The sequence below is a fragment of the Vitis riparia genome, chromosome 18 (genome assembly GCF_004353265.1).
Source record: "Vitis riparia cultivar Riparia Gloire de Montpellier isolate 1030 chromosome 18, EGFV_Vit.rip_1.0, whole genome shotgun sequence".
Taxonomy (NCBI): Eukaryota; Viridiplantae; Streptophyta; class Magnoliopsida; order Vitales; family Vitaceae; genus Vitis; species Vitis riparia.
The window spans coordinates 22,915,832-22,930,861 of record NC_048448.1 but is presented as its reverse complement, the minus strand read 5'-3'; the positions used below and the strand labels follow the sequence as shown (position 1 = coordinate 22,930,861).

At 29.7% G+C, this 15,030-nt stretch overlaps 1 protein-coding gene across 1 annotated transcript; it reads left to right on the top strand.

Annotated features, from left to right (window-relative positions):
• The first annotated feature begins 3,076 nt into the window (after positions 1-3,076).
• LOC117907253 (3-ketoacyl-CoA synthase 1-like) lies at positions 3,077-4,684 on the top strand. Its single transcript, XM_034820729.1, has one exon. It carries the CDS (start codon positions 3,097-3,099, stop codon positions 4,489-4,491), a length of 1,395 nt encoding a protein of 464 aa, XP_034676620.1. The 5' UTR covers positions 3,077-3,096; the 3' UTR covers positions 4,492-4,684.
• Positions 4,685-15,030: the final 10,346 nt, after the last annotated feature.

The following is a 15,030-nucleotide window of genomic DNA, read 5'->3' as shown; positions in this document are numbered from 1 at the left end:
TTGTTTACTAGTTTTCACCTTCACTTTCAATATGCAAGACCCTTGTTTTGCTTTGCTCTGCAAGGAAGACGGTTTTATCCATCTTTCCCACACACATGGCACCAAATCATAGGAGTTCAAAAAAAAAAAAAAAGGTTTTAGAATTTAAGGAAGTAGTTTATGATAAAGAAAATGTGGGGAAAAAGTTGGTGTTTTATTTTGAGTATTTTGAGGAAGTCATTTAATTTTTAAATAATTTGAATACAAATTTGTTCGAATTTGACCAACTGATTTCTTTTAAAAATAAAATATTAAACTTATTGTTCAAAAGAAAAGTATAATATATTCTTTCATAAAATGAAGATATATTTTTGATGTCTTGAGCATAATATTTCAAGTAATAGTTTCTTATATAATTTTTAATTATTTTTAGAAAAAAAAACTTAAATTAAGAAAAATAATTTTCTCGACTTGTTCTCATAGAGGTAATGTGTAGTTATATATAATACAATAATTCATAAAAGTATTCTCTATATTTATAGTTATTGCTCAAAATTCTCTAATAACAAAAGAACATTCCTCAAATTTATTCTAAAAGTAACCTGTTTTTAAAATATTAAAAATATTAATTTTAACAAAAATTTGTGAGATTTTTATATAAATTAGAAGATTATTTTTTATTATAAAAAACAAGGAACAACTTTTAAAAAGAGTTATCCAACTTGATTTAGGAATTGTTTGGGAAACTTTATAAAAATATAGTTCTTAAAAAACAAATTTTCAATTAATTTTGTAAACAAAATTTGTAGAATCCGCCCAAAACAAGTTTGTTAGGTAGTTGTCTTCATCAACATTGTACTTTTAATAAAACGTTGGATCAATTTTAACCTTTCCATACAAGAATTCCAAAGTACCCTTCACATCACCATCTCTCATTTAAACTCTACAATCAACATCAACATGCTTACATGAATATTTTTTGTGAAGCTAACATTGCTATAATTACCTTATTGTTACACCATGTAATCCATAATTTGGCTTATGCCAACACCAAGCATTGCACTAAATTGAGCCTTATTTGAATTCTTCATGACCCTATGGGGTTGAAGGAATTGAGTTTTTTTTTTTTTTTTTTTGCTCCACCATAGAATGATTATGATTGACCATAAACATAACATCAATCTTTCATATTCTTCATATCCTTTCTCATATTATCTGTGTCATCTCTTACATTATTTGTATCATTCTTCTTACTTTTTCTCATATTGTTTGTACTATTTATCACATTCCTTGTATCATGCCTTATATTATTTGTACTTTCTCTCACATGATTCATATCCTTTCTCACATGTTTCATGTATTTTCCTTCATATCCTTTCTCACATGTTTCATGTATTTTCCAACATTTTTGTTTATAATAAAGAGTTGATTTAAAATTTAAAAATATCATGAATAATATTTTATGATCCCTAAATACAAAAAATGAAACAAGATGATATAAAAATAATAATTTTTTTTTTTAAAAAAAATGATAAATGACTAAATTATCTCAATTTAATTAATCATATACTCATAAAAAATTTCAAAATTTATATCTTGTAAATCATTACATACTCAAATGTTATTTAATATAGTATGTTTAGTTACAAAATTTATATTTACATGAGAAAAAAAATATCAAATATTATCTTTTAACACTTGCGGTCACTTGAAATCTTTCATATAATATCTTCTTCAAGAAATAAAATTTCCTTGTTTTCCTTCTTCAAGACAAGCTTAATCTTTAAATGTATTTATGTTAACACAGAAAAATACTATAAAAATATTGAAAACAATTTGACAACAAATGATTGAATTATGTCGATTTGATCAATAATAAACACATAAAAAAAAATTCTAAAGTCTAAATCTTATGAATCATTACATATTCAAATGCTATGTAACATGATATTTCTACATACAAAATACATATTTAGATGAAAAAAAATCAAATATTACTTTTAATAGTTGTAATAGCTTGAATTCCTTCATATAATATATTCTTTAAGAAATTCAAATCTTTTACTTTCCTTCCTTCAAAAAATCAAATTTAATTTATCAAAACACATCCTAAATGTTTTCGAATATGGTATTTAAAACTACTTAATTTCCATATTAAATTATTATCTCTTTTTATATATTTAATTAATTAAATAAGGAGAGTACAAGAGTAGTTGATAGGATTTTCTTATTTTAGATAAATGTTAGGTATTTAATTAAATAAAAAATTATATTTAATATTTAATAATAAATTGAAAAAAAAATTGTTAAAGTAAATAGTGGATATGAAAGAATAACCTATACTTACATATTTTACAATATTCTTTAGATTTTTAATTATTACTTAAAATACTACTATTTTGGGTACCAAATAATTGTTTGACTCCAAATTATTCAAAAATAGTGACATCTCGATGCCTTGTCTTACTTAGGATTAGTCAATTCTATTTCTCGATAGGGACAAGAAAATGATATAATTCAGTGGTAGAGTGTTGACTTAACCGATACTTATATATGATGAAGTTTTTACAATATTCTTTAAATTTTTAATTATGCCTTAAAATACTACTATTTTTCTACTAAAAATGTTTGTAAAACATGTTTTCTTACCGGAATTAAAAAAACTATTTTTATTTTAAAATATTAAAATATTAAAAATTATCTACAAAAAGGGTTAACGAGCTTACTTTAACTCTGTCGGTTAAAAATAATAATTTCAATTTAGGATATTTTATTTTTAAAAATTGGCCATTCTTTTCATTTTTTTTATTTTTTTTTGAAGTGTCTTTCGAGGAAGTTCTTCATGATGACATGATGAATGTGGGTTTTATCGTCTTTTATTAATTAAAGATAAAGAAATAAATAAATAGTTTATCTAGTGTGTAGTGCTAGCCCGCTGCCCGCCACAGCGCTACCGCTGCCAACGGTCCATTAATGTAGAAGAAGATGATCAAACAACTGTAAAATTTAATGCCATTTGAAGTTTCCCCCATCTCTCCATGCATATAAATCTCTGCTATCTTTATCCCATTTTCCCAAAACCCTTTCGAGATTTGGAGATCTGGAGAAGGAGCAGCCATGAGACCCTTTACTCCTCTCACCTGCATTCAACTCCTCCAGCTCTCCTTCGCCTCTCTTTTCTTCTTTACCCTCCTCCTTCACACCCTCCTATCTGGCACCCCCTTCACCTACCTCTTCCGTCTCCTCTCCGCCGCCCCCACCTCTGTCTCTCTCTCCTGCGCCTGGTGTGTACTTCTCTCTCTTTTCTACTTTTACTCTACGCGCCCACGTCCTGTTTTGCTTCTCAACTATGCCTGCTTCAAGCCGGCAAGCCACCGCCGATGTACCCTCGAGGTCTCTGAGTACTTTCTTCGCCGGAGCCACAGCTTCTCTGCCGAGAGTGAAGCCTTCATGCGCGGCATCTACCTCAAGTCCGGTCTCGGCGACGAGACTTATGCACCAAAGTTCTTCTTCGAGGAAAGCTGTGAACCCAAGTTCGAATACGCCGTCGATGAGGCCCGAGAAGGGATGTTCTCGGCCATCGATGCGCTTCTCTCCAAGACCCGGATAGACGCGCGTAGAATCGACGTGGTCATCATCACCTCCGGTAGCTTCTCGCCGTCGCCATCGCTTTCGTCCCTCGTAGTCAACCATTACAAGCTCAAACCGGATGTGAAAACTTTCAACCTCAGCGGCATGGGTTGCAGCTCTGGCTTGATCTCTATCGACTTAGCGGCGAAGATACTCCGCGCCAGCCGCAAGTCTCTCTACGCCCTTGTCGTCGTCACCGAGAGCATCAGCCTGAACTGGTACGGCGGCAACAACCGCTCCATGCTTGTCACCAACTGCATCTTCCGAGTCGGCTGCGCCGCCGCGCTCATGACGAACGACCAGAGTCTCCGTCGAGTCGCCAAGATGGAACTCACCCACTCCCTCCGAACCCACCATGGCGCCGACGACAGCGCCTACAGAGCTGCATTCCAACAAGAGGACGACAACGGCACCACCGGAGTCGCGCTCACCAAAGACCTCATTCGAGTCGCCGGCGTCAACCTTCACCATCACATCAAACAACTCGCACCCCGAGTCCTCCCACTGGGTCAGCTCGCTCATTATCTCTACTCAGTCATAACCTCTACAATCTCCGGCGGAGAGTCCAAACCCATTGTCCCTGACTTCACCACTGCTTTTGAGCACCTATGCATTCACACTGGTGGGAAAGCGGTGATAGAGCAGGTGGGGCGAGTTCTAAAGCTCAGTGACTCAGTGACTGAGCCGGCTCGTATGAGTCTGCACAGATTCGGGAACACATCGAGTAGCCTGGTGTTCTACGAACTGGCATATTTTGAAGCGAAAGGGAGGGTGAAGAAAGGTGATAGGATGTGGATGCTGGCGTTTGGGACTGGGTTCAAGGTCTGCAGTTTGGCGTGGAAATGCCTGAGGGACTCTCCTGAGGATTATGATAATCCATGAAGAGATTGCATTCACAGATACCCAGTCACGGCATGGTAACAAAATAATCATATTTTTTATTTTTATTTTTGGAAAATAATATTTTCATTTTTTTTTCTTTTTTTCAAAATAAAAAATCTTTTTCCGGAAAAGAAAATTTTATGAATATTATTTGGCTTTTGTAAAATGATGGGTGATTATTGATGACTTAAAATATGATATGGAAAAAAAAAATTATTTCATCATATTTTTAACCTCTAATCAATTACCTATCACATCAATTTATAAAAAGTGATGCATATAGTATTATTTTCGGTTTTTTTCTTTTTTTCTTTTTATTTTTTATGAAAAAATGTAATCCTTTTTTTTTTTCTTTTTCTTTTTTTTTTTTAAGAAAAATTGTAATCCCTTGTAGCCCTAAGAGTGAAACCTAGTTTAGCTGTGGTTGATTTGGATGGAAGACACAAGTTTGGGTTGTAAGACAACTTAGACAACGCATCTTTGGTGTGAATAAAAGAGTCAAAGCTCTCTTGTTCAAATAATTTCCATCATCTCTGAAGTCTGTTGCATACCAATTTATGTTTGGTTAACAAAACCATAAACACACACCCAAAAAAAAAAAAAAAAAAAAACAAAAGAATAAGCATCCCGAATGAAACACGATAAGATTAATTGAGACTTCATAATCTAATAAAATCTAAAGAATATATAGGTTTGTTTGGAAACTCCATTTAGGTGTAGTTTTCAAAAATAATTCTATGCTGTTTGGAACTTCGAATATTAACCAATTATTTTTTATATTTTTAAATATTTTTTAAAAATAACTTTTATATATAATATTTTATTTTTAATTTTTTTTATATATTTGAATCATTATTTTTTATATAAAACAATTCCTACAACAAATAAATAAAACAACTTAAAAATAATTAAAATATTTTCTTAGGAAACATAGAATAAGTTTTCAAAAGATTTTTTTTTAAAAAAAGTTCCTGCATTATTTTTTATATAAGTTACTCATATTTTCTGCTTTTAATAATGAATAATATATGAATGACATTCAAACAAGTACTAAAATTGTTTAATTTTAACATATTCTTATAAAAATTTTCAACACTCTTTCTATTTTTTGTTATTAAAAATAAAAAATAATATTAATAAATTATACTTTTGTTAAAAATATGTTAGGTTTCCAAATATAGTTTTGTTTTATAAAATATCATAAAATAATTTTTAAAAATTATTTTTTAGAACTGTTTTTAGAAATAGTTATCAAACATACCTTAATCTCTGATTTTTTAAATGTGACAAAATATTTAATCTATTTTTAAAATGAATTCATTTTAAGAGAAATTTATATAAAAAATAATTAACCACAAAAAAAAGAGAAAAAAAATTACAAATCTTCCTTTTTGTTTTTAATTCCCTCATGTCTACTATCCAATAAATTATTAATTCTTTATATTAGAAGGAAACCCAATTTATGCATAATGTTTATTTGGGTTTTTTTAATAAATGAAGAGCAAGAGGTGTAGCTAATAAAGGGGCTGGCAGATCTTCACAACAATGAAGAAGGACGAGGGAAGACGCAGCAGTCCTTCGGATGCTCATAAATTCATAATGCATGTATGATAACAAGAACAAAAGGGCCTGCACTGACCAAGAATTTAATATTTCACCAACCTGATTTGTTCATAACAGTTGAATGCAACTTGTTTGATTTATATATACCTACTAGTAGGTAAACACATGCTATGCATGTACCCACAGATTACATTGGATGATATTGTTTTTATAATTTAATTATTAACTTTTTAATATTATCCCTTTTGCTTGTAAGATCACATTTTGGACTTGTCAGCAATGTTATGGTTGGAGTCCTACTTATGATGATGAAGTTGTAGGTATTATTGCGGGATAATCTATTGAGAACCAGGTACTCAACTAACATTAAGAATTTTTCATGTCGATCGAGTATCCACTAGGGGTACTACAGAGCATGTACGAGTCCCTTCCAATGAAAAACTAAAATTCAATGAAAATTTGGTTCATTCCACACGTATATATCATGGACATCGTGTTTTTTTTTTTTTTTTTTTTTTAATATTTCACTTCTAAATAATAAATTTATTATATAAAAACTAAAATTAATATATACAACTTAAATCACTCTTTCGACTAAATAAACTAATCAAAATCTATTATGGTAGATATAAGATTATTTAATGTTTGCAAATTAATTTTAATTATTAATTTTTAATAACTAGTTATGATATTCTATTATATCGTTTAAATTTATATATATGATATCATTTAAATTAGTATCATTGAATGACTCTTTTAATACAAAGGTTAAAACTAAGTCATTAATACAAATGTACGTGACATAGGTAGAGTAAGTTAGAAGAAATAAAACTTCAAAAATTAATTAGTAATTATAAAAATTTGATTTTATTATTTTAAATGCATATCTTAGTCTTCTATATGACTCTAGCAAAGTTAACAAACTTTATACTTAAGAGGTAAAGTAGCTTCTAATCTTTCTCAAATCTTCCTCTTTACATGAAACTTTTGTGAGATATTTTTTACCATATTTAATAAATTAATTTAAATTAGATTTGTGGCTTATATAAATTATTTAAATTAATCAAAATAATAAATAAAATGACATAGAATACTAATAATTCATATTAATCAATAAATAATATATAAATATCAAATATATTATTCAATAATATTTTATTATATTAATAGAGAAATTAAAATTTGTTATAGTAATTTTAGAAATGTAGAATATTAATATTTTAATGTTTGAAAATTAATTTTAATGATTATATTGTGTTGAGTTGGAAAAACATTTTTCAGTTTTAATTTTCAATTTCATTTTAGTTATTTTATAAATAATTTAAATTAATTAAAATAATATATAAAATGAAATAATATAATATATATATATATATATATTGTTAGAAAAATTAGGTTAATCCAACCTATGGTAATCACCCTAAAAGGGGGGGGGGGGGGGGGGGGGGGGGGGGGTAAATAGGGTGATGGTCTTTTTTAAAAAAAATTAAACTATGTGAATGCAAGAGATAATTATATGCGAATATATAATAAAACAATATAAAAACAATTGCATATAAAGTAAAAGAGTAGGGAAGAGAGAATGCAAACACAATATTTTATAGTAGTTTGATGCAACTCGGCCTACATCCACTCTTCTCTAACTTCAATCCCAAGCTTGAGGTTCCACTAATTCAAGGCTTCAAAATCAAGCCTTCAAGCAATACAATTGGATTATGGTTCCAATCAACCCTCATGGACTTTTGGTTCCAAACACCTTTTACACTTCTCAAGAGATACCCCACCCTTGAACAACCTTTCAAGTGATACCCCACACTTGAGAATCCCTAAGTGATATTTCACACTTAGATTTTTCCTCTCAAAGATTTACAAATGAATAAAGGATTTCATAAAATCCTAGTACAAAAATTTAAGCTCAAAAGATATAAGAAAACTATGATTAAATGATGCACTAAAGATATGCAAGTTTTAAAACAATGGTGCACTAAAAAACACTCTTCCAATGCTCAAATATATTCAAGAAAGGTTTGGGAAGGTTAAGCTCATAAACAATGAAGATTTGGAGCCCTTTTATAGAGGAAAGAAACCAAATTAGCCGTTGGGGGTTCGATCAGTCGAGTTGGGGGTTGACCGGTTGATTAGCCATTAGCATTTAATGTTTGGCAGGTGACCATTGGACCTTAACCGGACCTCGACCGGTTGAGGTGGGGGTTCACCAGTTCTTCATCCGATGGAATAACCATTTTGGAAGAGAGAAAAGGTTTTTTGCACCCCCCGACCGGTTGAGGTGGGGGTCGACCGATTCCTCATCTGATTCAACCGGTTGAGCCGTTTTTTGCTCAAAAACCAACTTTTTCAACTAAAAACCTTTTAAGCAAATTTGGAAAACATTTGACACAAGGTTTTAGTTGAAAACATGAAATCATCCAATTTTAAAAAATTTAAACCAAAATAACTCTTGGATGATTTTGGTGTATAAGTAAATAATGTAATGCATGAAAATCCTAGTACACCAACAACCTTACAAAGAGATCTTATGAAGTTTGGGTCTTGAAAAACACTTCTCTTTGAGGTGGTTTTCTTCTTCATGATTTCTCATTGGCTTGTTTGTCTTTGTGATTGCCACTTTGGAAATCGTCTTGCCTAAACACACTTGAAATATAATAATTAGTTCTAAACTTTGTTTTGTTATCATCAAAACCGAGATTAACCAAACCTTGGTTTCACAATCTCCCCCTTTTTTATGATGACAAAATCAAGGTTGCTAAAAAGCTCCCCCTCAATATATGCTCCTTTGAATTTAGAACATATTCAAGTTTACAAACTTTAAGGAGTATATTAAGGGTGCTCAAAATGATATAATTGAACATAAATAACATAAAGAGCAATTTAGCAACTGGCAAGATATTATTATTAAATATGATGCATGCAATTATAACCAATAAAGCTCATACCATCAATATGGATATGTTTCTCAAGTTAGCAACTTACCATTACTTCTCCCACTTTTTGTCATCAACAAAAAGTCTCAATAAAGCATATAAGGGAAATCACATGATATCAAAATTTAAAAAATAAACAATAAGCATAATATAATTTCTCATGAAAATGAATCTCCCCTTTTTTCATTTGAGAATATTTTCCAAATAAAAGATTGCTCAACCTTAGAACATTCCCAATTTAAAGTATGATTTGAAAAAAATATATGGGAAAACATATGCATTAAAAAGATATATAACATGTATTGAGCATACAAGCGTATGATCATTCAATTTTACCTAGGTCTATTAAAAAAAAAAAAATTCTTTTTAATCCACACCTTGGTTTAAAAATATACCAATTTTATCGAAGTGATACCAAATATTATATTATTAACAAAAATTATACCAAGTGTTAGCAAAATGATAAAATGATATTGCAAATTAAGCTTTAGAAGGGATACCATTACCAATATTATCAATGCATTTTTTCCAAGGTAAGCATATTCTCCTTCTTGCATGAATCCCTATAAAACAAATTAAGTAACCTTTGGTACCCATATCTTTTTGGGTCCTAGAGGGTTAGTCTTTCTTCCATTTGGAATCCAAAATGATTTAAAGTTTTGAAGAACATGATGGGATTTTCTTAAGGGACAAATATCACTAATGTGACCTTCTCTTTCACAAAGATTGCAAATAGTTGAAGGTAAAAAACTAGAGGTTTTCTTTACAAAATAATTCTTAAAATATTTTTTATTTTTGAAAGGATTGTAGCCTAGCCCATTTTTATCAAAAATGCACTTTTGATTTGCCAAAATCATATCAAAAGTCTTTTGACCATTTGAGAATTTTTGTAGAGAAGATGTTAACCATTCATTTTTTTTTAACTCCTCGTTTTCCTTTTCAAAAGAGATTTTTGCCTTCTCAATATTTTCAAATTTTTTCTTAAGCTCATTGAGCTCATTTTGAAGACAAAAAATCTTTTTCTTGAGAGAGATATTTTTGAACCCAAGTTTTTCAAGATCAAAATATAATTCTTGAAGTACATCTTGAAACTCATTATAGTTAAAGTTGGAGTTTACCTCATCTTCATGTTCCTTCAAAGCCATAAAGCATATATTGGCATCCTCATTTGTGCATTCTTCTTCCATGGAGTCTTCATCACTTTCACTTTCACTCTCTTCCTCTTCATCATCATTTGTTGAAGCCATAAAAGCTATACTTTTCTTATTTTCTTCAACTCTTTGATGATTGTTCAAATTTATCTCATAAGTCATGAGTGACCCAATGAGTTCTTCAAGTGAGAGTTTGGTGAGATCCTTTGCTTCTTGAATAGCCGTCACCTTTGTTTCCCATTTATTTGATAGAGACCTTAAGATCTTCATAACTTTCTCTACTTCGATGTAGGTCTTTCCCAAGCTTTCAAGTTCATTCACCATCACCATGAACCTAGAAAACATCTTTACAATAGATTCAAAATCCTTTATAGAAAATAATTCATAATCATGCACAAGAATGTTGATTCTAGACTCTTTAACTTGGTTGGTTCCCTCATTAGTGATTTCTAATAGTTTCCAAATTTCTTTAGCCAACTTACATTGCCAAACACGATTAAATTCATTTCTATTAATAGCACAATGTAAGATATAAACCGCTTTGGCATTTAATTGAACTTTCTTTTTATCAAGTCCATCCCAATCTTGCTTAGGTTTTGGAACCATCACTCTATTTTCTAATTTTGAAGGAATGTGGGGATCATTTTCAATGACATCCCATAAATCAAGATTAGTAGATTGTAAAAACCGGGTCATTTTAGTTTTCCAATAGGGATAATCGGTTCCCATGAAAAATGGAGGTCGGGTGGTTGAAAAACTTTCAATGTGAGATGAGCTTGATGGATTAGCCATTACCCAGTAGAGGGTTAAGTCTTAAACAAGAGGCCTAACTCTGATACCATTTGTTAGAAAAATTAGGCTAATCCAACCTATGGTAATCACCCTAAAGGGGGGGTAAATAGGGTGATGGTCACTTTTTTTTAAAATTAAACTATGTGAATGCAGAAATAATTATATGAAAATATATAATAAAATAATATAAAAGCAATTGCATATAAAGTAAAAGAGTAGGGAAGAGAGAATGCAAACACAAGATTTTATAGTGGTTTGGCGCAACCCGACCTACATCCACTCTCCTCTAACTTCAATCCCAAGCTTGAGGTTCCACTAATGTAAGGCTTCCAATCCAAGCCTTCAAGCAATACAATTGGATTATGGTTCCAATCAACCCTCTTGGACTTTTGGCTCCAAGCGTCATTTACACTTCTCAAGAGATACCCCACTCTTGAACAACCTTTCAAGCGATACCCCACACTTGAGAATCCCTAAGTGATATCTCACATTTAGATTCTTCATCTCAAAGATTTAGAAATGAATAAAGAATCTCATGAAATCATAGTACAAAACTTTAAGCTCAAAAGATACAAGAAAACTAGGATTGAATGGTGCACTCAAAAACACTCTTCCAAGGCTCAAATATATTCAAGAAAGGTTTGGGAATGTTAAGCTCATAAATAATGAAGATTTGGAACCTTTTTATAGAGGAAAAAAGTCAAACTAGCCATTGGGGGTTCGACCGATTGACTAGCCGTTAGCATTTAATGTTTGACAGGTGAACGTTGAACCTCGACCGAACCTCGACTGGTTGAGGTAGGGGTCGATCGATTCCTCATCCCATTGAACAACCATTCTGGAAGAGAGAGAAGGTTTTTTGCACCCCTCGATCGGTTGAGCTAAGGGTCGACCGATTCCTTATCCAGTTCAACCGGTTGAGCCGTTTTTGGCTCAAAAACCAACTTTTTCAACTTAAAACCTTTTAAACAAGTTTGGAAAATATTTGACACGAGGTTGTAGTTGAAAACATGAAATCATCCAATTTTAAAAAGTTTAAAACAAAATAATTTTTGGATGATTTTGGTGCATAAGTAAATAATGTAATGCATGAAAATCCTAGTGCACCAACAACCTTACAAAGAGATCTTATGAAACTTGGGTCTTGAAAAACACTTCTCTTTGAGGTGGTCTTCTCCTTCATGATTTCTCATTGGCTTGATTTGTCTTTGTGATTGCCACTTTGGAAATCGTCTTGCTTAAACACACTTGAAATATAATTATTAGTTTTAAACTTTGTTTTGTTATCATCAAAACCGAGATTAACCAGACATTGGTTTCACACACACACACACACACACATATATATTATTCAATTTTATTATATTAAAATATAAATTAAAATTTATTATAGTAATTTTAGAAATGTAGAATTTTAATATTTTAATGTTTGAGAATTAATTTTAATGATTATGTTGTGTTCAGTTTGAAAAAATGTTTTGTTAGTTTTAACTTTCAATTTTCATTTTCTATTTTTACTTTCTTGAATGTTTGATTAGGAAAAGTGAAAATTATTTTTTTTTTTTAAATGTGAAATTTTGTTTGATTTTAAGCTCAAAAATTGTGAACAAAATATAAATAAATTTTATAAAATTTATATGTTTATTAAGAGATATATTATTATAATGGATAATGTTGCTTCTTTTATAATAAACATAATGTGATATTATGTAATAATAATAAAACTAATATTCTATATTATGTTGTTATATATTATATTTTATATACCATAATATGATATTGCATAAGTTCATTAATTTTTTACCTTTTATTTTAAAGTGCTTTAATATAATTTTCTAATATATTTATGATTGATCAAGTAAATTATTTTAATATAAAAATTAATATTTATTTATCATAATCTAGTCTAATAAATAAATAAAATATTGATGAGGAATATGATATTTACTTTCAAATATATATATGAGACAATGTTTTATTTATATTAATATTTATTTTATGCCAATAATATTTATCTTCCTTTTAGGTTGGGTTCTATAAAGTCTTTAGTTTTTATAGAATAATTTAAATTAAATTAGAATTTTTTTATACAGAATTTAAAAATTATTTAAAGTAAATAATTTTTAGATTTTCTAAAATTAATTCAAATAATATATAAATATATAAAATGAAATAAATAACTCTAATCACAATTATCTTCACTATATCATAAATAATTAAAAAAAATTCTTAAAAGATTTTTTTTCTTGGATTTCTATTATATTCTTGTTTCAATCAAAAGAAAAATATTTAAATAAAAATAAATATAATTATTAATAAATATTTTATAATAAATCCAAAATTATTTATTTAATAAATAATGCTTACATGTCATCAATCCGACTAAAATGAAATCCAATACTATCACATCAATCATATCAAAACTTAATGCACTGAGTGCTTCATGATCGTAGAGTTGATCGAAGAGATGCACAAAAAACCTAGTCCAACTTGGCGACGAGGCAAAGACGGCAGTAACCTTAAAGAAAAGTGGAGGAAAGACTATGAAGAAAAGCTAACACTATTCCCTTACAATTATAAAACCCTTAACCAAAAAAAAATAAAAAAACGAAAAAATTGTACCATACCCAAAACCAACTAATTAGAATGAAGAAAAAATGAACAAGGAAAAAAAATATTGCACCGGAAACCAACACCCACCTAAGGGAAACATATAGAATGCATATTCTATACCCAAAAACAACAGTAAGTTGAGAATACCTATGAAACATAAAATCAGAGATAGAGTTTTTATTTTTAATTATCATTTTACAAATGTTGCAAATGCATGTATGTGGGTGTAGGTCTTTATATAGGTGAATAAAGAGTGAGACGAATAGAATTTTTAATTATTAAATATGTTTTTGGATAAGGGAATAGAACTTTTAATTATTAAAGATTTTTTATAAAGGTTTTTTAATTATGTAAATAAAGAGGATGAGATGACAAGTGGTCTTAATTATTGAAGAATTGAAACTACGGATGATGGGCTTACAAGTAATATAAAATTTTAAATGGAGTTTTTTTAGGGCATTAGCATGTCAAGAAAAACATTGAAGTGACAAACTCAAATCTTAAAAGTCAAGAAAGAGCATAAATTATGAATAATCGTGATCGTAATACTTGAGACTAACTTTTAATATAGAAGAAGAAGTTGCAATAATGTTAGTGGGGTTTCCAAAAGGCAATACATTTGGGGAATGGAACGAGTGTCAACTGAATCAATGATGAGAACTTAAAAAAGCAAGATGGTGATTGAATGATTTTTTAGTAAGTTTATAAGAAAATAAGTTTTTTGTGGGAGTTGTTAGTTGTCAGTTAGAAAGTTATCACTAAAACATTAAGAGCCTGAACTGAATTAGTTTTTAGAATTTTTGTTACTTATGGGGGATTTTCTAAACATATAGGGTAATAAAATATTTTAAATAGGTTTTTTAGGTATAAAAATCTTAACATGTAGCATGTTCTTTTTATATAGCATAGATAGATGGGGCCCACATTTTTCACATGCATTCCTGTGAATGGGCGAAACTCACTTTTTTTTATTTATAAAAAAACTAATTTTATAAATATTGAAGTGGCCACTTATTATTGTTTTTTTAAAGGAAAACAAAATAATAAATAAAACCTTAAAAAAATGACTCATTGTTTTGAAAAAACATGTCTTTGAAAACTTGAGTCTAAGTCTAGAGGTTAAGTTACCTATCAGGAATGTACCATAACGATAGCACCTTTTTAAGCCCTAAAAATGGTCTCCACTAAATAAGTTGAAATAATTATGACAATTAATAGGTAAATTAGTGGATACCATGGGTGTCAAAGTATATATCAAAACATGCACACTCAATGAGTAATAATAACAGAAAGTGGAGAACATACCTTCATAGCTTGTTAAGTGCTTCCATAAAACAAAATAATTAGTTCACAAGCAACAATGTCATAACATATACAATATGCATTCCACCCAAGACCAATTAGCAAGGACATATCAACACAAAGATCAAACAAAGTAAAGCTAACCAATCATATGAATGAAGCATAGATACAAATGT